Here is a 25,487-nt window from a genome sequence, read left to right as displayed (position 1 = left end):
ACCTGGTAACCGACATTAACAAGATGCATATATAAGAATATCCCCATCATTCCGGGACACCCTTCAGATATGATATAAATTTCGAAGTACTAAAGCATCCGGTACTTTGGATGGGGTTTGTTAGGCCCAATAGATCTATCTTTAGGATTCGCGTCAATTAGGGTGTCTGTTCCCTAATTCTTAGATTACCAGACTTAATAAAAAGGGGCATATTCGATTTCGATAATTCAACCATAGAATGTAGTTTCACGTACTTGTGTCTATTTTGTAAATCATTTATAAAACCTGCATGTATTCTCATCCCAAAAATATTAGATTTTAAAAGTGGGACTATAACTCACTTTCACAGATTTTTACTTCGTCGGAAAGTAAGACTTGGCCACTGGTCGATTCATGAACCTATAACAAATATGTACATATATATCAAAGTATATTCAAAATATATTTACAACACTTTTAATACATTTTGATGTTTTAAGTTTATTAAGTCAGTTGTCCTCGTTAGTAACCTACAACTAGTTGTCCAACGTTAGATGTACAGAAAAAAATTGATATATATTATCTTGAATCAATCCACGACCCATTGTATACATGTCTCAGGCTAGATCACAACTCAAAGTATATATATTTTTGGAATCAACCTCAACCCTGTATAGCTAACTCCCACATTACTGCATATAGAGTGTCTATGGTTGTTCCAAATAATATATACACATGGGTCGATATGATATGTCAAAACATTTGCATACGTGTCTATGGTATCCCAAGATTACATAATATATTAGAATACATGTATAATACAATATAAGTTAGCTAGGATATGATTAATATAGATTTGTTACCAATTTTCACGTTGCTACAACAAGAAAAATTATCCAATCTTGTTTTACCCATAACTTCTTCATTTTAAATCCGTTTTGAGTGAATAAAATTGCTATGGTTTCATATTGAACTATATTTTATGAATCTAAATATAAAAAGTATAGGTTTATAGTCGGAAATATAAGTTACAAGTCATTTTTGTAAAGGTAGTCATTTCAGTCGAAAGAACAACGTCTAGATGACCATTTTAGAAAACATACTTCCACTTTGAGTTTAACCATGATTTTTAGATATAGTTTCATGTTCATAAGAAAAATTATTTTCCCAGAAGAACAACTTTTAAATCAAAGTTTATCATAGTTTTTAATTAACTAACCCAAAACAGCCCGCGGTGTTACTACGACGGCGTATGTCCGGTTTTACAGTGTTCTTCGTGTTTTCAGGTTTTAAATCATTAAGTTAGCATATCATATAGATATAGAACATGTGTTTAGTTGATTTTAAAATTCAAGTTAGAAGGATTAACTTTTACTTGAGAACAAGTTTAGAATTAACTAAACTATGTTCTAGTGATTACAAGTTTAAACCTTCGAATAAGATAGCTTTATATGTATGAATCGAATGATGTTATGAACATCATTACTACCTCAAGTTTTCTGGATAAAGCTACTGGAAATGAGAAAAATGGATCTAGCTTCAAAGGATCCTTGGATGGCTTGAAAGTTCTTGAAGCAGAATCATGACACGAAAACAAGTTCAAGTAAGATTTCCACTCAAAATAAGATTGTTATAGTTATAGAAATTAAATCAAAGTTTGAATATGAGTATTAACTTGTATTAGAAAGACATCTTACTGTAAATAGTAAAGATTTCTTGAGGTTGGATGATCACTCTACAAGATTGGAAGTAAGCTAGCAAACTTGGAAGTATTCTTGATTTTATGAAACTAGAACTTGTAGAATTTATGAAGAACACTTAGAACTTGAAGATAGAACTTGAGAGAGATTAATTAGATGAAGAAAATTGAAGAATTAAAGTGTTTGTAGGTGTTTTTGGTCGTTGGTATATGGATTAGATATAAAGGATGTGTAATTTTGTTTATATGTAAATAAGTCATGAATGATTACTCATATTTTTGTAATTTTATGAGATATTTCATGCTAGTTGCCAAATGATGGTTCTCACATGTATTAGGTGACTCACATGGGCTGCTAAGAGCTGATAATTGGAGTGTATATACCAATAGTACATACATCTAAAAGCTGTGTATTGTACGAGTACGAATACGGGTGCATACGAGTAGAATTGTTGATGAAACTGAACGAGGATGTAATTGTAAGCATTTTTGTTAAGTAGAAGTATTTTGATAAGTGTCTTGAAGTCTTTCAAAAGTGTATGAATACATATTAAAACACTACATGTATATACATTTTAACTGAGTCGTTAAGTCATCGTTAGTCGTTACATGTAAGTGTTGTTTTGAAACCTTTAGGTTAACGATCTTGTTAAATGTTGTTAACCCATTGTTTATTAAATCAAATGAGATGTTAAATTATTACATTATCATGATATCATGATGTATTAATATATCTTAATATGATATATATACATTAAATGTCGTTACAACGATAATCGTTACATATATGTCTCGTTTCAAAATCATTAAGTTAGTAGTCTTGTTTTTACATATGTAGTTCATTGTTAATATACTTAATGATATGTTTACTTATCATAATATCATGTTAACTATATATATATCCATATATATGTCATCATATAGTTTTTACAAGTTTTAACGTTCGTGAATCGCCGGTCAACTTGGGTGGTCAATTGTCTATATGAAACCTATTTCAATTAATCAAGTCTTAACAAGTTTGATTGCTTAACATGTTGGAAACATTTAATCATGTAAATATCAATTTCATTTAATATATAAAAACATGGAAAAGTTCGGGTCACTACAGCTGACTCAGTGTATCAGCCAGAAATCAGGGAGTTTTGATCAGTGCTCAGATTTTTAGCTAAAGATTGGTCATGGTTTGTTGTTTAACCATAATATCAATTACGCTGGGGAAATTTATTTAAGGCTAAGGGAGATGGTGACTGCACCTAAAATAACACATTTAATCCCCTTTCCACGATTTTTGGCATGGTATTTGAAAATGAGATGGGTGATGCTTACTAGCAAATTACTGATGAAACATTTGACTTGCCACCAAAGCAAGGGGGAATGCCAAAAGATGCTCCTGCTGCTCCATATACTGGTTTAACACCAGGCATGCTCGAGTATCTTGCTGCTCGAGGTAGAGTTTCCCAATCAACTACCTCTGGTTCTGCACCAGCTGAGGGGGAGAAACCTTAGCGTAAGCCAGCTACGCGTAGGAAGCAGCCAGCCACCTCAACTAGAACAACCACCATCTCACATACTGGCAAATCCAAACGTGCAAAAGCTGGCTCCAAGCAAACTACAGGGGAGATTGCACCAGTCTTAACTGCTGATCCTACAAAGGATGTGGCTATGGAACCTGTTCTTAGCAGGGTAGATGAACAGGCATAGGAGGAGCAAGAAAAAGATGTTATTGTTTCTACTGATGAGCTTACTGCCTCTGCTACTGGTGTTGGTGCTACTGATTCTCATACTAGTGGTGCTGATGCTGGTACTGTTGCTTCTATAGCTGCTGGTGATACTAGGGAGTTAGTTGATGTTGGTTCAACTATTTTTACTGCTACTGAGGAGCTGGTTTCTGATATTCTTCCTACTACTATTCCTCCTCAAGTTCCCAGTATTGCTGCTTCCACTACTGAACCAGAAGTAGAAGATGAAATTATGGTTGATCCTCCTATTCTTGAAAAGGTTATTGATAATATTGTCAAAGAGGTTCTGCTTGATGAATCTGTCACAGAATCCAAGGGTGACATTGTGCTAGAATCTGACAAAGCTGCTGATACTGCTGATTCTTCTGATATGGAATTTCAAACGATTCCACCTAATGCAGCTAATGTTATTGTCATTCCTGGTTCAGATTTTGGTATACAGGATGTTATTTTGGATGCTGGTACCTCTGTTACTACAACAACTGATTCTACTAAGGCTTCTGATTCTGCTGAGAAAAAGCCATTTGTTTGCAGGGTACCAGATCCAGAGGAAGTTGTGCCCAAATTCATCTTTAGGGGAGCTTCGATTTCCCCTAAGATTGCACTGCTGGTGGATCGGCTGACTATTGATCCTCAAAGTGCCATTATATTATCCAGCAGACTACCTCAAGAGGAGCTGACTCAACTGTTATCTCAGCTAGATCGACCAGCATGTGAAGAAGTTTATGAGCGGCTGGCCACACTAGAGTCTATCAATGAACACCTTTATTATCATATGTTTGGTATGGCTCCAGCTGCTTCACCATGGCCTGGCACTTGGAGGCCTCTCAAGTTCATCACAGATCCAGTAACCAAGAAGTGTGTCATACAGAATGTCCCTGATTCGCCAGTACCTTTTGATTCATCAGCTTCTTCCTCATCATCTTTTTCATCTGATGGTGATGCTGATAAAGGTACTGGTAAGGGCGAGCCAGTCACTCATGATAATGTGACTGGTTCTAAAGGCAAACCAGTGGATCTAACTGATGATGCTGATAATGATACTGACAAGGATACCGGTGGTTCTAACCTTCGGGTGAAGGTAAAAATGATGGTGATCATGGTGATGAGTCAGATTCTGACCTTCCACCTCCACCACCCCACGGAGGTACTCCCGTGTTAGCTGCCAGTGATCGCCCCTCAACCAGCAGTTTTGATGCAAATGAGGTGGCTGCCATCTCCACCCTGGCTGTCTATAAAACAGTAGCCGAATTTACACCAGATCTACAACGCACCATTCACATTGCTATTGTTGATAGAATGACTGAAGCCATATGCAGAGCTGAGGAGGTTACCACTTCTACTATTGAAAATCAGCTCAAACAAGTATGTGCTTTTGCTGATCTTGCGGTGGATGCTATTGTACAACACCATGAAGAAGAGGAGGACCTAAAAAGGGGAATCATCTCTCACAATGAGTATGCTGATCATATTGCCCGTCTCCAAGCTGATATTGATGCTGCTAATAGAAGAATTCTTTTTCTGAATGAGGAGAACAGGGTCTTAGAAGAGAGATTAGATTCGCAGGAACAACAAATGGCTACTATGGTTCCTGCCTCTGCTTATGTTCAATTGGTGGAGACTATGCAACGAATGGCTGCCCTACAGGCTGATGTTAGGGCCACTGTTGATCAAATGGCCATGGGTGTTGCGAGGAATGAAGTTAGATCTTCAAACCTTTGTCTCAGACAATATGACATAGATCCTGATGCCCATCTATCTCCTGCTGATGCTAACTGGAACAACTTTGCTTTTTTAGTTCCTGAGTCAGATAGTGACCTTGATGCATAAGTCTCCCTTGATCACCCTTCTGCCCCTGCTGATGACAAAAAGGGGGAGAAGAAGTCGAAAAAGAAATCTAAAAAGAGAAAACAATCTGAGGCGGAGCATGAGCATGAGCATGAAAAGGCTCCTTAACAGCAAAGGAGGGATGGTGATGATGGTGGTAATGGTACTGGTACTGGTCAAGGTTATGGCACTAAGCCCAACAACGCTCATACTGAAGCTGGTGTCCAGGCAGTTGGTGAATCTCAACCCAGTGTGTCTGCCACATCAGTGGATGATATTGGTTCTGGCAGTAAGCCCAGTAATGTTTTTGAGCTGGCTGTTGCTGAATTTTTTATTGTTTCTCAGACTATTGAAAGAAAAATGAAAAGGAAATTGGAGAGACATCAGAAGAGACAGCAGGATTTGAATGATGCTTTTATTGTCAAATGGGAGGCCTATGTTGCTCGTAAATGACATAGAATTGAACATAGAAGAAGCCTGGTCTCAGAAAAGTTAGATATTAATGATGAACTAATCGGCATTAACAAGTACAAAAGATATGCACGAAAACGAAATGCTAAGTTCATGGTTACATACGACAAGAAAAGGGCAAAGCTGTATGCTAATCGAGCAGACAGGATTAAGCGAATGACTCCTGAAGAGATGCAAGATTATCTGTAAACTACTGCATCAGGAGGGGTTAGAGCTGATGTTTTCATGAAATGGCTAGATGCAATGCTAGAAACCAGCCAATCCTCTAGATCAGCATCTTCTGCTCATCCAACTACACAACAACAGTCAGCAGAAATAATAGACCTTGATGATGATGATGATCAGGGGGAGCATCTTGCTATTGTCCCCTATCTGCCTTCACTAGAACTAGTATCAATACAAGAACCATCAGCTGAACCCATGCCTATCGATAAACAAATGGTAAAATCTGCCCCTAGGGATAATCAGCCCCTAAGAAAAGGACCCCTATTTGAGGCAGCTGATGAAGATACTGTCGAAGTTGTGCCAGCTGATATTAATCAGTCAGCTGGTACTGAATACACAACAAGGAGTGATGTGAATGAAGACCCAACCAGTAGTGTGCTGCTGGATGAAACAAGTGTTGAAGACCCAGCAAAGGTGGATGGACTGGGTGCTAATAAAGATGATGAGATGGTTGATCCTGCTGATTTCACAGCCTGTGACAGAGGAGATCACTTATTTGTTCAATCACCTATCTCTGCCCGGACTCTTGCTTATTTTAATAGAACACAGGATGAATGTATTAATCAGTTTCCAGTAAGTTCTTCTGGCATAGCAGAATCACTCATGTATCCTCCATCTTCCCCAAAATGTCATGATAAACACACAACTTGGGAAGATGATTCAGTTGCCCGAGGTGAGCTAGATCTAAGAAGGATGAATCCAGATGAAAGAGAGGCTTACAGGATGAAGATCACTGTACCTGAATTGCTTGAGCAAAGACAAGCAGCCATTTCTGAAAGGATACGCCAAGTTAGAATGCTGCATCATCCTCTTGATCAGCCATTCTACATCACTGCCTTAACTTATGGCATTGAAATTGGTGTGTATCTAAATAACATTGGTCAAAGGCTATCTTCTGATAAAGAGAAAGCTCAATTTCATGAGGCTCGGCAACTGGGTATGGATCTAAGGCAATTCCGTGATGCCCTTAGAACTGTTGAGGGCAGGAAGATGATTGAAACAACAAAATCCCTGAACATTACTGCCGATGACTACCTCTTGGGTCTAGAAGTTGAAAGGCAAATAAGGGAGGATGTTGATGCCGAATTTTCTGAGAGGCTAAGGCTTCAGGAAGAAGAAGCTAAGTTGGCTGCTGATAGAAAGCAAGAGGCTGAGTCCCTCAAATTAGCCAAAGCTATTGTTAAGGAACAGGATAAGGCTTTTGATGAACTGGAAGCTGCTGAGAAAGCACCTGCTACTGCCCCTATAGAAACTGAACGAACAATAGAGCTATCTGATCATTACTATAGGAGCAGGTATGGTGATTTAATGACCAGGAGATCAAATCCCAGCAAGATCATCAAAGTGCACAGAGGCACAAAAAGAGCTTTTAGTATCAGCAGGGAAAATAACATTCAAGAGAGGATAGACTTCACTGAATTAAGAACCTTAGGATTCAGCGAATGGATGGAGATATTGGAGTATTTTATTGGTAAGGGTAAAAGTGCTATTAAAGATTCACTGAAACCTGATCTTCAAGAACTCTTCAACAAAGCAACAAAATTTGGGAATGCACCAGTAGTAAATGTAGAAGAAATACTTTCTCAAAAACCTAAAGGAAAGAAATCTACTGGTAAAGGCCCACACAGATGAGATCCCATCATTCTACCTCCTCATGTTCCAGTTTATGACCCTGCTGAGCTACCTTACCTGTTCCCTGAAGCCTGGGTTGCCTGGAAAGTTAAAGAAGAAGAGCTATCTGAAGAGGAACAAGATAAAGACAAAGATAGATAGCCTTCTAGTGCTCAAATTGTATCTTTTGTTTACTTCGTGTTTCATTATGATGTTTTGTAATTACTGTATATACTCTGTTGTAATGAAAATGAAATGAGTTTATCTTCAAAATCATATCAAATTATAAGATATAGATAACTCAGCAAAAGATCCCAAAATAAACTTAAAAGGGGACAAATTTACTGCCTATTTTTTATTAGGTCCCTTAGTGCTGGCTTTAGTGTTTTCTCTATATGTCATAGGTTTTGTCATCATCAAATAGGGGGAGATTGTTGAGTCCCCAAAATAATTAAGGATTTAATTATGATAAAACGGAATTTATTGGCATCAAAATGTTATGTGCAGCCAGCACAAGTTTATTTATGTATAGACAGCAAATATTACTGTGTCAAGTGTTTTGTATGCTGCCTAGTCTACCAGCACAAGGTAGAGTGTATTCTTCGAATCAGCACAGGATGTGTACCCAGCAATTCAAGAATATCTGGTGACTCAGCATAAGAAGAACCAGTGGATCTGGTAATCAGCATACAACACAAGACAGCCATGCTCCATTATAAGCATGGTGGTTTCCTGAGTGGTCTACATCAATCATACTATTCAACAGAAGTCGAAGACAAAGTTGAACAGAAAAGGACACGCGTCGGCGGCTGACAAGTGACCTTACAAGCGCACGTGGGAATGCAGAAGTTTAACGCATGTGCAGACATGGGTTATCCTTTGTCAACGCCTAGGGAACACAACATTCTATTTGTTTAAACAAATAGTGGGCCAAACCGAATTGGGATGTTCCTGCAAATAGCTACCAAAGAGAAAAGAATGGAGCACGCTCTCTGACACAATTGTCCTCACAAGTACAGACATCCTATGTACCAGTGGACAATGGATTAATTACACGGATAATAGGACTACTATAAATTGATGTATCTACTATTGTAAAAACTAGTGGTGTGGGTTTTATTATTTAGAGTCCAAATTGTGTAATAGCTTTAAGTTATTCTCATAGCTATAATCTAGGTAATCTGTATCAACCAACTATCATTAGGCCAAGGCTAGTTGTAATTCTTTGTGATTTAATCAATAAAGAATAAACCGTTGAAAACTTACCTGTGACTCTATTTAATTTACATGCTTGAATACTTAATCGTGTTTAACTGCTAAGTTATTTAAAAGAAATTGTATTCACCCCCATCTACAATACTCCTGTTGTTATCAAGGGACCAACAAAAACCCCTCAGGTGTGGCCTCAACGCATAAGGTCCGAAATCTCCGAGGCCCATGAAATGGACGGTGTAAATACAAGGAATATTTTGCTTCGAGTGTGAGTCGAACCCCTGACATCTCATTTCGGAAGACAAGTGAATACCATTACGCCTACTCCTTGTTGTTTAACCCATAAATCCTTCCTAACACAAATCAAGCAAAGTTCAGAAAACCACGAAATCAAAGAAAATTAAGCATAACCCATCATCATTTCTCTCTCTATTTCTCATAACCAGGCCTTCTATTACGTCACAATCGAACATCAATTATGATTTTTGAACATTACAAAAGATCGAAAGTTATATTATATCATTAACGACATCACTTATATCCATGTTCGTGTTTGTTTTAGGATCAACCAATGAAGAATGTATTTGGAAGTGGTGACTGAATATGGTGGCAGTGTGGCTAAAGGTTGTAGCCTATGGTGGTGGAGGTGATTGTCATCTATGGTGGTGGAGGTGGCTATCGTGTGTGGCAGTTATGACTAAAGTTCAAGGTCTGATATTTCGTCAGAAAGACTTAATCAACAACCGTTGACGTCGGTGTTATCCATACCTCAAGTTCCTTCATTTAATGTGTAACGACCCCAAAACTTAACACACGAAAACACGTGTTTTTTTAAAGACAGTTTGGGACCAGACACACATATGCGCGGCGCGCATATGACCACGCGTTGTGCATATGACCACGCGACACGCCTTATAAAACAAAACAGGGTTAACCAATTATAACACAAGACAACCCAGTTTTTAATCCAAATCAAGTTTCATTCGCCCAAACTAAGTTTAACTATTTCAAACAATATGCAAACGAGTTTTATACGACAAAAGAGTATTACGACCCTAGGGACCCAACGACCCATAAATACAAGGACGTGACTATTTCGACCCATTTATACATTTAGACGAGTTAGGACTCTATAACTCAAACCGATACCAAGAGCATAATCCCAGGGATTACCACGTCCCCAACTCACGTCCAAATATCTAAAAGCTACCCCATCAAGCTCAAGAATCTCAAAGTAACTAGTATAGCAACTAGTAGTCTTTTCCTTAACAAATGGTACCTATAAAAAGGTAACAACAACGAGGATTAAGCTTACGCTTAGTGAATGCAATAATTATACATATACATATATAATCTACTTACTTGTAAACACTTACACAAATATCGTATAACAGCTAGCAATTCAACAACCATGCAATCACAATGTATAATGCTAAATACTCACAATTCACAACAAGCTAGCATCACCAATAGCATATATTCATCACAATATAAAATGCTAAATAAACAACACACACACACAATATGGTTAACCATACCCATACTATGGTGCTACCGGCTCTTTGGTTCACACCATACGTCACATGCTATGGCGCTACCGGCTCTTTGGTTCACGTCATTACACATTTGTAATGATGCTACCATCTCTTTGGTTCACTTCATAACACTGAGTCATACTCACTCTAAGGTGCTACTGGCTCTTTGGTTCACACCCTAACAACTCATGTTATAGTGGTACCGGCTCTTTGGTTCACTCTACAACACACATGCCATGATGCTACCGGCTCTTTGGTTCACATCATAGCACCCCTTCGCACATGCTATGGTACTACAAGCTCTTTGGTTCATACCATAACACAAAAATAAATACATTATATACATACACGTATAATTATTCCACTCACCTTGGAATGCCCGCACATGTATAGCATGATCTCCGTCCTCGTATCTGAACAAGCAACCGCCTATATCACACATAGACACAATATACACATAAATATAAAAAAAATTAAAAGAGAATCCGACACAATCATCGGTTAGTCGAAGGATCACACCTTTCTCACAAAAACCCGCTCATTTAACCCAAATAGACACAATCCAATTACCACTTCGGGTGGTAATTCAAACCCACTCAACAAAGTAACCCAATTTATACTTGACACCAAATTGACCAACCTAGGTCCCGACACTAGATACTACTTAGGTCGTGATCATTCTAAACCGTCATCTACATCAAAACCACAACACGTGCAATATTGACTCATATTGCGTTTGATCACGTTTGACTTATGTTAAAATATCATTTGAACCCAAAATTACTTCCCATGAGTAATTACATCCAAAAACGTCATTTAACGCTTAACACAAGTGTTTAAACATTCGTTTGACCAAAACTGGTGTCATCATCAAATTTGACCCAATTCAAATTACCCATTTTGGCACAAGTCGTAAAAACACCCATAATCACTAACGGCTAGTGATTATACTTCCAAAACACCAATTAACACCTAAACCAAGTATTTACATACTTGATTCACCAAAACTTGACTCTAAATTAGCTTGACACCAAATCAAGATCAACACCCATTTTGACCAACAAACATGTTCTTAAGATCACCAAAATCACTAACAAACTTACAATCTAGTGATTTAACACTTAAATCATGGCAAATACTTCTAAATTCGTCATATAACCCTAAACCCACAATACTTGGGTCTCTATACCCAAATCATACACCAAATCCTTAATTTCATGAGAAATTGGGTTTATAACCCATCCCTAACTCAATCCCGAATATAAATCAAATTAAACAATGAAAATCAAAGTTAGGACTTACCACCACTACCACAATATAGTTAAGAGCAAGAGCAACCACTTTAATTCTTGTACTTTGTGAATATTCTAACTCCTCCATTTGATTTAGCACTTTCTCACTCTAGTTCTTAACACACACACACTCTCTCTCTCTCTCTCTCTCTCTCTCTCTCTCTCTAAAATTGAAGATGAGTGATTGAGGTAGGTGAAGAATGAGGATAGGATAAGTCTTGGATCAGTTTTAAGGCTCCCAAGCCATCCAACAAGTGAAAAGACCATTATGCTCCTTTAAAACCCCCAAAAAAACGATGGCTGCTGCCAACTACTAATGAGCGCCATGCATTAACCTGCGCGACCCGCGCCGTGCATCACAAGGTAAAAAGAATACAGCGCGTTACACGTGTACTGTTTTTCTGATGTAAATTTTGAAAATGCATAAGTATAAGTAGACTTTCCCTGACACTTTTGAGAACACTTTCTGATGCATAAAATTCAGGGTCTTACATAATACTTGGCATTTCTGAAAGTTCTCATCTTCGTCACATCGTATGTTTCTTGATTACGTAATAATAATCACATGTAACAGTTGTTCTAACATTTTTGGTGGTGATTTCGATTAGATCTAGCGCGCACTTTGGTTTATGGGGTTACGGGTAAGTGGTGTGTTCAATATGAAATTCTTCAAATGTTTATAAACGCTAATAAGTATTCTTTTCTTTCCATATTTTCCATAATTCTCATGCTTCGATTTAAATTTTTGTCATTAAAGTTCCTTATATAATTTTATGTTTAATTATTGTATATTTAATGTAATCTTTATACTTTGTTCTATAGCTTATGCTAATTATATTCATTTATGTAATTTTGATGTTGATGTTTGTGTTTGAGTTTAGGTGTATTGTTTGCGAAACTTTTATTTTTTCTATTTGGTGAGTTTTATTGTTTGTTATATTATAAATTGGGGTTGAGATTGAGATCGAGATTCTAGTAATTTTTATTGTTATAGATTGTAATGACGAAAAAAGATGTATCGACGAAGGAACACATGGAGATGAAGAGATTGAGTTGGTAGCAATGAATGAGGAAAACGAAAGTTGAAGGAAAATGAAACTGAGAAGAATACTGTCATGTGCATACTATGGGAGGGGATTTAACTTATTTTATTAACCTTCGTCAATCGCGGGGACTATTTGTACAAGATTTGCAAACCAACGAGGACCGTCTATGAGAAAAAAGTTTACGGACTAAGCTAGATTTTATTAAATAATAATTACCAGTAACAGTGATCCAACATTATTGGTAGTGATTTTGATTAGATCTAGCGCACACTTTGGTTTAGTGTGTTACGGGTAAGATGTGTGTTCAATATTAAATTTTTTTAGCTCATTACGAATTACACAATTGTTCAGACCTGATGATTATGTGGACGGGCTAGTTGGTTTGTTGTTGATCGGATTTTGCTCTTTGGGTAGATTGGTGCGGTTGTGGATCGGGTTTTCTTTCCCGAGCCAGGCCGGGCTTGGGGGGTTGTATATGTCGATAAGTTTGGAGATTGGCAGGGATGCAGATGGGTCGGGTTATGGAGCTCTTGGTTATTGTTGCTTTGGGATTGTTTTCTTTTGATGTACTTGTGTATGTGTATTAGCCAATGTTTGAAGGAAAGGGAAATTGATGAGAATACTCTCACATCCATAACACATCCAAAGCATGTGAGGGGATTTTACTAATTTTATTAATTGTCGTCAACTGCGGGGGACTGTTCGTGCAAGATTTACAAACTAATGAGGACTATTTATGAGAAAAAAAGTGTAGGGACTAAGCTAGTAATTTGAAATAAAACACGAAGACTATTGTGTAATTATGTATTCTTTTTTTTTTTAACATAGTAATCCCATAGTGCTCTCAACAATAATGCTATCAACAATAGGTAAGTTTATGTAAATAATAAGGGATTATCACCAAAAAGCCCATTTTTTTAAACTTTTTTGCGTGAGAGCTCATAAAAAAAAAGTTTGACAATTTGCCCGCGCAAGGAGCAAGATGCATCTTGCTCCCTTGCGTCTTGCGTCCTTGCGACCTTAGTCACACTTGAGAGCAAGGAGCAATGTGCCTCTTGCTCCCTTGCTCCCAGGTGGAAGCAAGGACGCAAGGTGCATCTTGCTCCCTTGCTTCCACCTGGGAGCAAGGTTGCTCCCAGGTGGAAGCAAGGGAGCAAGATGCACCTTGCGTCCTTGCTTCCACCTGGGAGCAAGGGAGCAAGAGGCACCTTGCTTCCTTGCTTCCACCTGGAAGCAAGGGAGCAAGATGCACCTTGCTTCCACCTGGGAGCAAGGGAGCAAGAGGCACCTTGCGCCCCTTGCTTCCACCTGGGAGCAAGGGAGCAAGAGGCACCTTGCGTCCTTGCTTCCACCTGGGAGCAAGAGGCACCTTGCTCTCAAGTGTGACTAAGGTCGCAAGGACGCAAGGCGCAAGGGAGCAAGAGGCTTCTTGCTCCTTGCGAGGGCAAATTGTCAAATTTTTTTTTTTTATGGGCTCTCACGCAAACAAGTTCAAAAAATGAGTTTTTTGGTGATAATCCCAAATAATAATTGTTAGTTCTTTCTGGTTAAGAGAATTATAACAATAAGATTTTATCATATATGTCATAATCTCTAAAATCACATATTACTCACATAAAAAGGTTAATACCACATATATGCCCATCTTAACCTCTAAAATCACATAAATTTACTAAATGAAAGAGGATAATACCACATATGTTCATCTTAAATACTTAATCCTATTGGATATATATCTTTGTAAGTGTCATAATATCAAAGATAACCAATCCAAATCGAAAAACGCCCATATTTATCAATTTCATTAACAAAATCAATAACACCAATCCCCCTAAATATGTGTATTGAATAAAAAAACAAATGTAAACGGTTAAATAAACATATATTTTTATTTATGTTTGTTCAGCTTAAGAAATATTTACTCATGAAGCTTACGAAAACATATGAAATTAATTATGCTTTTTTAGAAGCTTAATGTTGTACAGTGTATATAAATACAATGCTTATATGTTTAATACTACTTCAATTTAAATTTTATATATATATATATATATATATATATATATATATATATATATATATATATATATATATATATATATATATATATATATATATATATATATATATATATATATTGTTTTGTATCGCTCAAATTATACATATATTACATCGCGATATCGGTCCTTTATTGTTATTTACTTGCGGAAATGTGAAAACTTTTGGTGATTAATTGAGATGAAATGGTAATACTAGCTCCAGAGGTCTTTGGTTTAATATTTTGGTTGTTCTCTGCAGAGTATTGATTATAATTAAGCTCAAAGTATGTTTGAACGCGAGAAATTGAAGTTTTACTGAGTCTGGAGCTGATCACGGCAGCAACAGGCTGAATCCCGGCCGTAATACATTGGCAGAAGTTGAAGAAATCGAAATCAGACCAATCTCGGTTGCTACATAAGCATCGCGGTCGCGATGCCTCTTTCCCATCCCCGTCGCGATCCATCTATCACGGTCGCGACGCGGGCCCGATCAGGTTACTTTTTGAGCACTTATAAATTGTTGAGGTTTTTAACCCTAAAGGTGTGTGCAGTTTTCCAGCTACGAAAAAGAGAGTTCTTTGAAGACCTAAACCCTACCATTGAATACTTGCCCATCTTTTACTTCTATTCGATTATTCATAACGTTCGGTACTTGTTTTTATCATCAGTTTATCATTGTAAACATGAATACTCCTTGTTTTTATTGTTTATTTGTTTCTTGCTACCTTAATATGTTAGGCTAAATCAGTTTAGTGTTTGCTTGAATGTGCAACTATGAATATTGGATAGTTCTATCATTTGGATTTAATGTTTTGTGATTGAAATTGATTGTGTATGATTAAAGATCCACTCTTATGCATGTTCTATGTTCTTAATTCAATTACATAGATTGTTAATCGTTTAATGTGAATTAGATTTGAGATGCAATGTATGCTTCAACACTTAGGTGATCTAGACAATTAGTGAAGTGATTGCAAGTGATTGTGTCATTGATTTAATTGGTAATTGAAAGGCTTGTGAACTGCATAATAGTGTAATTATTGTAATTGATTGTGATAATCAGGATTTTACGTGAGTTTAGTCCAAATCAAGTCTCATTGGTTTCTATCAAATATAGTTTAATCTTTTGAAGTGTGTTTATGTGAGTTTACTCACTTTAATTGATTAGAACTTTGTGAGAAGTCATACAACTATATTAAAGACATAATAATCGGTAATAACTGCAAGAACAATCTATATTAGTAGTGAATCATTCAAGTGGACACTGTTTTATCTTTATTGTTAATTCATTTCATTTTACCTCATGTTGATTGCGTGAATTGAAATACAAACCAAATCTCTTAATTAAATCTCTAGGATAATTACTAGTGTTAAGATCTTGATTAAACTGCTCTATGTGGAACGAAATGGTCAAATTACTTATAGATTACTGCATGATCAGGTTATAGTTGCCTGTAAGTGTGTGATAATTGTTAAGTTTTTAGCTAGTTATTTTAAGGTACGATATCACATATCAACTTTTTAGCGCCGCTGCCGGGGAGCGGTTCTACATTGGGATTTTAAGTTTGCTTTTAAATATTCGATCCTGTTGTGAGAAGAAATTCTAACAAAAGTTACTTTATAGTTATTTTATTCGGATTTACGCGTGGTTTTGTTGTAGTGTGATTACAGGTTAGGTACCAATAACTCTGGAACCGTCTAGAGTTTACCATACACTCAGCAAAGCAAAAGAAGAACAGAAAATCGCCGAAGGTTTCACTGAATTACCTTTTTATATTTCGGATTTTGAATATATTAAGAAATAAGAAGTTAACAAGGCCGAGGGAGGAGAAGGTCAGACTATGGAAGCAATGATGAAAGTCACGAGGGCTGGTAATGGACATGCCATTAGACAACCGGCAGTCACCACGGATTTTGAGGTTAAGGGACAGATTATGAATATGATAACTCATCAGTGCCAATTCAGGGGTACACCTAAAGAGGATGCATTCTAGCATCTCCGGAACTTTAAAAGCATTTGCAATTTATTCAAGATTGCAAATGTTGCAGATACGGTTATCTATTTGAGAGTTTTTCCTTGGTCTTTAAAAGACGATGCCAAGGACTGGTTAGAGTCATTGCCCGAAGGTGAGATTGATAGTTGGCCTACAATGGAAGATAAGTTTCTGCAACATTTCTTTCCAGCTTCAAAGGCTGTTAAATTTCAGAGTGACATTAACCACTTTGTTCAGAAGTCAAATGAGACACTTTATGATGCATGGACACGATTTGGTAAAATGCTACGCAATTGTCCTCAACACGGGTTGAACAATTTTAATAAGGTCCAAATTTCTATAAGGGTGTTAATGTGCTGACAAGGAAAGAAATTGATATTGCTGCAGGTGGTTCGTTAATGAAAAAGACTCCGGATGAAGCTTATGAAATCATATCCGAAACTACTACGCATTCATATGATTGACATCAAGAGATGGATGTCTCTAGCTCTTCTCATGTTGCTAGTACCAAAACTAGTGACGAGCTTGCTTCAGTTAAGGCTCAACTTGCGACTTTTAAAAGACATATGGAATCTATGACTAAAGAAATGCACGCGATAAAGGTTGGTTGTGAGTTATGTCAGGGACCACATCTTACAAAATATTGTGATCAAGCATAAATGGAGGAACGGGCTAATTATATGGGTTATGTGAAAAAGGGTGATTTTGCTCTTAGCGAATTTCTGGGTGGAAGGCATTATTTCAACCAAGCGGGTAATACGAGTGGTAACAATTATCAAAATGGTAATCAGGTTTATCAGGGTAATTAGAAGATATATCCGTACAGGCCACCTGGATTTAATAACAGAAATCAGCAAGCACCACCTAGAAATTTTCAACAACCTATGCAACCAGTTCAGCAGCCAGAAAATAAGATGCCTCCGTTGGAAGAATTGTTAAGGGGTTTCATTATGAAAACGGATGAGAGTATCACTGCTTTGAGACAGGATGGTGAATCAACAAAGCAGCAGGTCAGAAGTCAGCAGGCCTCGATTCAGAACTTGGAACGTGATGTAGGCCGTATTGCTCAGTCTTTATCGGAGAGACCACCAGGTACTCTCCCAACTAACACGCAGTCCAATCCCAACAATAAAGGACCGGTTAGAAATGAGCACGTGAACACCATAACCACCTGAAGTGGTTTGATCATTAATGAGGAGACTTTTAAGTCTCCGCCTATTGTTTCTCAAACTGTTTTGCAAGTACCACATGATGAGGAGTCAAAGGATGAAAGTTCTAAGGATGATGAGCCAAAGGCTTAGGAGCATAAGAAAGATGATCCACCGGAGATCATAACTAAGCCACCATTGAAGGTGTACAAAGCACCAATCCCATATCCTAAAGCTCTAAAGAAAGACAAGCTGGCGAATCAGTATAAGAAGTTCTTGGATATGATTAATCAAATCAGCATCAATATGCCATTGGCGGAAGTGATTAAAGGAATGCCTAACTACGAGAAGTTTCTAAAGGACCTATTCTCTTCGAAAGGTAAATATCAAGAGGTGTCGGCCACATTTTTCAATGAGGCATGTTTGGCCATTTTGCAAAAGCAAAAGATGCCTCTAAAATTTAGAGACCCAAGTAGCTTTATTATTCCTTGTCTATTGGGTGATTCGGTAGTGTATGATACACTAGCCGATTTAGGGCCAAGCGTTAATTTAATGCCCTATTCGTTATACTTGAAACTTGGCTTAGGAGATTTAAAACCGACTAGAATGGGAATCCGTTTGGCCAACTATTCTTTTGACACTCCTATAGGTATTGCCTAAGACTTAATAGTAAGAGTTAGTCACCCTTGTCCAAATAAGAAACCATTAGTCTTTCCAACCGATTTTGTGATCCTCGAAATGAAAGAGGACACTAAAGTACCAATCATTCTAGGTCGACCTTTTCTGAACATCCCTGATGCTATTATCCATGTTCAGCAGAACCAACTTAGCATAGGTGTAGGTGACGAAAGAGTGATTTGCCATGTAGACAAAGCCATGAAACAACCCAAGTCCACCGATGATACTTGTTTCAAACTTGATATAATAGACTTGTGTGTTGAGCATGATTTGCAGGAATTCTTGAAAGTTGATACTACAGGTTTTGTTCCGGTTGATAGTAGTGATGATTTCAATTTAGATGCTGAATTTGAGAAGTTGTTGGAAGTAAGTACTGATGATTATGATCTGGAGGAGAAAGTTGATCCCAAAGAAGAGGAACTGATAGAAGAGATCAAAGAGGAGGATAAGTTCCAAATAAAAACTTCTTTGTAAGAACCACCCGTACTTGAACTTAAGGAACTCCCGAAACATTTAGAGTATGCCTATCTTCAAGGTACATCGCAATTACCGGTAATTATTTCTGCTACTCTTTCTGGTAATCAAAAGGGTCGGTTAATTAATTTGTTAAAGGCTCACAAAAAGGCAATAGCCTGGAAAACTACTGACATACCGGGCATCAACCCCTCCTTTTGCACTCAAAAAATGCTCTTAGAGGATGAGTACAAACCTGTTGTCCAAAGGCAAAGGAGGCTAATATAACGACCCTCAAATTTCCAACATTTATATATCCTTTCATCATTTAATTTGCCCAAACAATATAATTAAACTTAACGATTTAACTATAATCAATAATCGTTAAGCGTTAAAAAAATTATAAAAATGTATAAATAACTTTGTGTGATAAACGACAAGTTAATAAAAGATAAAAATAAAGGGTTAGTAAACCTTTGTGAACAAAATAAATAACCTTAAACTTTGTACATTTAAATAATTAAATTTGTATAATTAAGGAACCATTTAAGATAAATTAAAGTATAAGGACTAGAGTGAAAAAGTTAACCCTAATTCCCGTAAACCCTAGCCGAAATTTTAAGGGGTATAATTACCCTTTTGCCCTCCATATTTTCGGCCCAAAATACCTCCTCCACCTCCTCATTTAACCCTAACTTGTTCTCTAAGTATTACTTGTTAAACCCTAATTCTAGAACCCTCCAAACTCTCCTATAAATAGGGACCTAGGCTAGAGCTATTCTTGTACCAAATCATTCTTACAATTCTCTCTCAAATCTCTCCCTCCCTCTCTCCTAATTTTGGCCAAGAAGAATCGAAAATCACCACCCCATCTTCAAGATCTTCAAGTGATCTTCAAGCAATCTTTAAAGGATCTTCATCGCGTTCTTCGTGTTCATCAAGATCATCAAGGTGTTCTTCAAATCTTCAAGGGTTTGATCTTCATCTTCAAGTGTTCATCAACTTTTTCTTGTTAATCTTCATAGTTCTTCATCAAGGTAAAACCCTAGATCCAAAACTCTTAAAGTTTACTTTCAATTCATGTTATATTCATAATTACATTCATACTAGATCATATACAATTATATCGTTCATGTAAAAAAAATATATACATATACATACATATATGTCGATTAAAAAAAATATATAATGTGTGATCTACAAACCCTAAATATTTAACCCTAATTTATTTAAACCTAATCAAATCTAATTAATTGAATATATAGTCACTTATTAAAATTATTTAGAGTATACCAAGTATCTTTAGTTATTAAGCTTGCTAACCTTGTTTTAAGTATGACTAAATTCGTATTTATTAGAATACTAATTTTTCAGAAACTGAAAAAGTCTTATTCTCTTATTTTTTTTGTTCATATTTGGATTCCCCTTTCAAAACCAATCAAAATGCATATAAATATCATGCGATTTGGATTAAAATTGAGTTAGATATGGTTAAAACAATTTTTGAAGTTTCCATATAAAATAAATCCGAACTTTTTCATAAATTTTTATAAAAATCATTAACTTACTTAATAAGCTAACTATTAGACATATTAAATTAATAAATTTATATTTTAAAGTTATCTTGTTTAAATAAATTTACAATATATATACACGACTCATATATTGTACATATATTATTAAAACTCTAAATTAACTTTAACCTAAACCTAATTAATTAAACCTAAACCCTAGGACATTAATTAAACCCTAGTCATTTATTACAAACCCTAATCATTAAAATACCACTTTAATTAACTAACCCTAATTAATGAAACCCTAATACTACTTATACTATTAATTAACATGTATACACTGTTACTATTATTAACACCTAAAACCTATTACTTATATTATAACACGTAAAGACATTTTGGGATATGTATTAGAGATGTATAGATCTTCGAACTTTCTGGACGAATGGTTTCTACGAAACTCTAGGCGGAAGGGTTTGGATTTCCGATTTAAAGGGTCCTATAGCTCAAGCCCCTAGACCTGAAATGGCCATTCGAAGAGAAAGGGGTGATTGGAAGCTTATCTAATACAGCAAGTATCCTAAAATGGAAAACACTCTTAAAGTAGAAACTTTCTAGTTATAGAAACTTACTAAGATAAGAAACCTACTAAAAGTAGAAACTTTCTAAAAATAGAAACTTACTAGGAATGGAAACTTAGTGAAACGAACTATACTTAAAACATTATCATACTTAAACATCTACTTAAACTTGGGCAAAACACTTAACTACTCTTAAATGTCAATAGGTTGACTTTCCTGCTCACTCGTCCAACTTTCTATTCTGAGGAATAACTCTCTCTCTACTTACTAAGGTGAATTCATAGTCCCTCTTTACTGCTAGCAAACTTACTTACTTTACTTGGGGTGAGACACATGCTGTTTTTACTTTTTACACTTTAGACACAAGTACCAAACTGTTAAACTATGCTATACCCGGCTATGTCCGACTAAGTCCCTACTGTGATATTTTTAGTTGCTGCGGCATGCTTAATTATTGGGGGTAGGCCTATCGGGAGTAACGTCCCCGATACATTTGACTAAGTCTTTGTATTACTTGATAATGAAATTTAAACCGACAAGGACAGGCACAACTTGTCATGGGGCAAACTTGAATGTTTAGTCTAAATATCACGCATTGGCATAACTTTTTGATCCTGCAGGAGATCAACTTAAATCTTGTGATCTAAAAACAAAGATAACTACTTTTGTTAAACCTATGATTTCACTCAACCTTTTTGGTTGACACTTTAGCATGTTTGTCTCAGGTGCTGATTGATCAAGCTTGCTTACTTACTTACTACTTATGTGATGCTACTTGGACTTAGGATTAAGAGATATTGCATTAATTATTCTCGCATTCGAAACAATTACTTTATTGTAATTTCCATCATTGTAACGACATTTCATTTTCCGCTGCGTACTCAATAAAGTTTAACTTTATCATTTAGTATTGTTCTCGTATTATAATATGTTGGTTTAATTGATATTAGTGACGTTTCTTCCAGACCCTATCTGGAGGACGTTACAGCTAAACCCGAATATGAAGGACGTTGTGAAAAAGGAGGTAGTCAAGTTACTTGACGCCGGGTTAATCTACCCAATCTCCGATAGCCCATGGGTGAGCCTTGTCCAAGTTGTGTTGAAAAAGGGGGGTACGATCGTCGTACTGAATGAAAAGAACGAGCTTGTTCCTACGCGCACGGTTACAGGATGGAGAGTTTGTATAGATTACCGTCGTTTGAACGATGCTACCAGGAAGGATCACTTCCTGCTACATTTTATCGATCAAATGCTTGAAATATTAGCGGGTAGGGAGTTCTACTGCTTCCTAGATGGATTCTCTGGGTATTTCCAAATCCTGATCGACCCCTGGATCAGGACAAGACCACTTTCACTTGTCTGTTTGGTACTTTTGCTTCTAGCTGCATGCCTTTTGGGTTATGCAATGCACCTGGTACTTTTCAAAGGTGCATGATTTCGATCTTCCACGACATGATCAAGGAGTGTATGAAAGTCTTTATGGACGACTTCTCCGTCTTTGGAGACTCCTTTGATTCATGTCTTGCTAATCTTGAATGTATGTTAATTCGATGCGAGAAAGCCAATTTAGTCTTAAGTTGGGAAAAATGCCACTTCATGGTGAAGGAAGGCATAGTTCTAGGCCATAAAATATCTCGTGCGGACATTAAGGTAGACCAAGCTAAAATTAAGGTCATATCTAAACTACCCGAACCGTCGAATGTCAAGGCCATTCGTAGCATTCTTGGTCATGCGGGTTTTTACCGACGATTCATTAAAAAAATTTCAAAAATCGCCCGCCCCATGACCAAACTTCTTGAGAAGGACACTCCTTCTGATTTTAATGATGATTGTAAAAACGCCTTCTCAATTCTGAAAACCAAGCTCACACAAGCTCCAATAATTGTATCGCCCGATTTCAGTTTATCTTTTGAGCTAATGTGTGATGCTAGGGATTATGCGTTGGGAGCCTTCTTAGGGCAACACCACAATAATCATTTCTGTACAATTTATTACATAAGTAGGACACTAACGGGAGCTCAAATTAATTATACCACTACGGAAAATGAACTTTTCGCAGTTGTCTTTGCATTTGATAAATTCCAACCTTATTTGGTGTTGTCTAAGACCATTGTTTACACCGATCACTCAGCCCTTAAGTACCTTTTTGGTAAACAATACGCTAAGCAACGTCTCATTCGTTGGGTTCTTCTTCTACGAGAATTTAACATTGAGATTCGTGATAAAAATGGGGCTGAGAACCTCGCTGTCGACCATCTTTCTCGACTTGAGAATCCTAATTTGGAAAAAGTCAATGAGTTAAAAATTAAAGACACGTTCCCTGATGAGTTTTTAATGCGGGTCGACAATGACCCGGAAGTTCCTTGGTTTACGGATTACGCAAATTATCTAGCCTCGGGTGTTCTTCACAAGGGGTTTTCTTATCAGCAAAAGAAGAAATTCTTTGCGGATTTGAAATATTACTTTTGGGATCACCTTCATCGTTTTCGTGTTTGTGCGGATCAAGTGATTCACCGGTGTGTGTGTACGCTAAAGAGGCTCAACAAATTCTTGAGCATTGTCATCATGGCCCCACCGGTGGTCACCATGGACCGAGCCATACCGCTAGGAAAGTTTTTGATTCGGGTTTTTATTGGCCCTCAATCTTTAAGGACTCTCATGCATTTGTCCGCACGTGTGATGCATGCCAAAGAACGGGCACCATCACCAAACGTGATGAAATGCCACAAACTGACATACAAGTATGTGAAGTCTTTGATGTTTAGGGAATTGAATTTATGGGTCCCTTCCCGAGTTCTCACAACTGCGAATATATCTTAGTAGCCGTCGATTATGTATCTAAGTGGGCGGAGGCCAAAGCTCTACCCACTAATGATGCGCGGGTCGTGGTGAATTTCTTGAAGAATCTCTTCTCGCGCTTTGGAATTCCAAAGGCGCTCATTTCCGATCGTGGCACCCACTTTGCTAACAACCTTCTCGAAAAGGTGTTACAGAAGTATGGTGTTACTCATAGATTCTCCACCGCTTATCACCCGCAAACGAGCGGGCAAGTAGAGAATACTAATCGTGCTCTAAAACGTATTCTTGAAAAAAACAGTTAATGATAATCCAAAGATATGGCATCGCAAATTAAATGACGCGTTGTGGGCTTTCCGAACAGCATTCAAAACACCTATCGGAACCACACCGTTTTGGCTTGTCTACGGAAAAGCGTGCCATCTTCTGGTAGAGTTGGAACATAGAGCGTATTGGGCGTTGAAGAATTGTAATATGGATTTAGAAATGACGGGTGAGAGTAGGATGTTGCAATTAAATGAGTTGGATGAATTAAGGCTAGACGCTTATGAGAGTTCCGTTCTATATAAAGAGAAGACAAAACGGTGGCATGATGCCTGTTTAGGAGATAAGAAGGAGTTTGCTCCGGGGGATAAGGTTCTTATTTTTAATTCGCGATTTAAATTTTCCACCGGAAAGTTAAAGTCCCATTGGACGGGACCTTATGAGGTCAAGAGAGCATTTTCGACAGGTTATGTTGAGTTAATAGGGAATGGCAATACATTTAAGGTGAATGGTCATCGTTTAAAACTCTATTATGATGGAGTTGTTGTTAACAAGTATGATGACATCATCTTGTACCCGAAAAGTTAACTAACACGGGTACGAGTTGAGTGATAAACTCTTTAATAAATTGTCACACTTGTACTTTTTGTTCATCTAGTATTGCATGCTTAGATTTTCATTTCATTTTCTTTTATTTTATTTTATTACATGAATTTTTAAAATAGAAAAACCATAAAAAGTATAAAACTTTGAAAAGAAAAGCTGGGGCCGGTATCGCGGCTGCAACACATGTTGTCGTTACCGCGGTTCATTCACAGAACATGGGTTGACAGCATAAGGGTCAATCGCGACCTGAATAATACCCATCGCGATCGCGATTCAAGAAATCAGAAAAAACTGGTACCAGGTACCACTTATCGCGATTGGGATATACCCATCCGCTACCGCGTCGCGGCCCCAGCCCAAATTCGTTTTTGCTTTTTATTTGCTGTTTTATTTTCAATATTCACACACGCACATACACCCGTCGAATTTTGAGCTCCCACACATAAACCCTAATCGATTTTTACTTCAAATCAACATCAAATCCATCTTTACTCATGCCTCCTAAGACTAAGGTAATGCTTCTAACACCTATTTTAATTGTAATCTCTTCTAATTGGGTGTTCATATAGGTTTTGTTGAAATCAAGTGTGGGGTGTTAATTGGTTTGATTTAGGCCGAATTTGTTATGTATTATGATTATATAACATGCTAGAATCTAGTTTCATATGCTATTTGTTCTTAAATTGTTAGTTTTGATTCTAGGGTTCTTGAGTATGTAAAAGTTTGGTCTTAATTTTGATTTTGATGTTTAATTGCTATGATTTGATGTTAGTAATGA

At 37.0% G+C, this 25,487-nt stretch overlaps 1 protein-coding gene across 1 annotated transcript; it reads left to right on the top strand.

Moving 5' to 3' along the window:
• Window positions 1-24,040: 24,040 nt before the first annotated feature.
• On the top strand, window positions 24,041-24,691 carry LOC139848245 (uncharacterized). Its single transcript, XM_071837981.1, has 2 exons — window positions 24,041-24,089; window positions 24,141-24,691. Exons 1-2 carry the CDS (start codon window positions 24,041-24,043, stop codon window positions 24,689-24,691), a joined length of 600 nt encoding a protein of 199 aa, XP_071694082.1.
• The last annotated feature ends 796 nt before the right edge of the window (window positions 24,692-25,487 follow it).

This window comes from Rutidosis leptorrhynchoides, chromosome 1 (assembly GCF_046630445.1).
Source record: "Rutidosis leptorrhynchoides isolate AG116_Rl617_1_P2 chromosome 1, CSIRO_AGI_Rlap_v1, whole genome shotgun sequence".
Classification (NCBI taxonomy): Eukaryota; Viridiplantae; Streptophyta; class Magnoliopsida; order Asterales; family Asteraceae; genus Rutidosis; species Rutidosis leptorrhynchoides.
Note: the sequence above shows the minus strand (reverse complement) of the source record. Positions and strands in the feature narration are given on the sequence as shown.

What these genes read in the sequence shown, in the direction of transcription:
- LOC139848245 (XM_071837981.1), top strand. Translation starts at nt 24,041, where the DNA reads ATGGTGTTACTCATAGATTCTCCACCGCTTATCACCCGCAAACGAGCG. An exon ending in TATCACCCGCAAACGAGCGG is followed by an intron (nt 24,090 to 24,140) that starts GCAAGTAGAGAA and finishes TGAAAAAAACAG; the next exon opens with TTAATGATAATCCAAAGATA.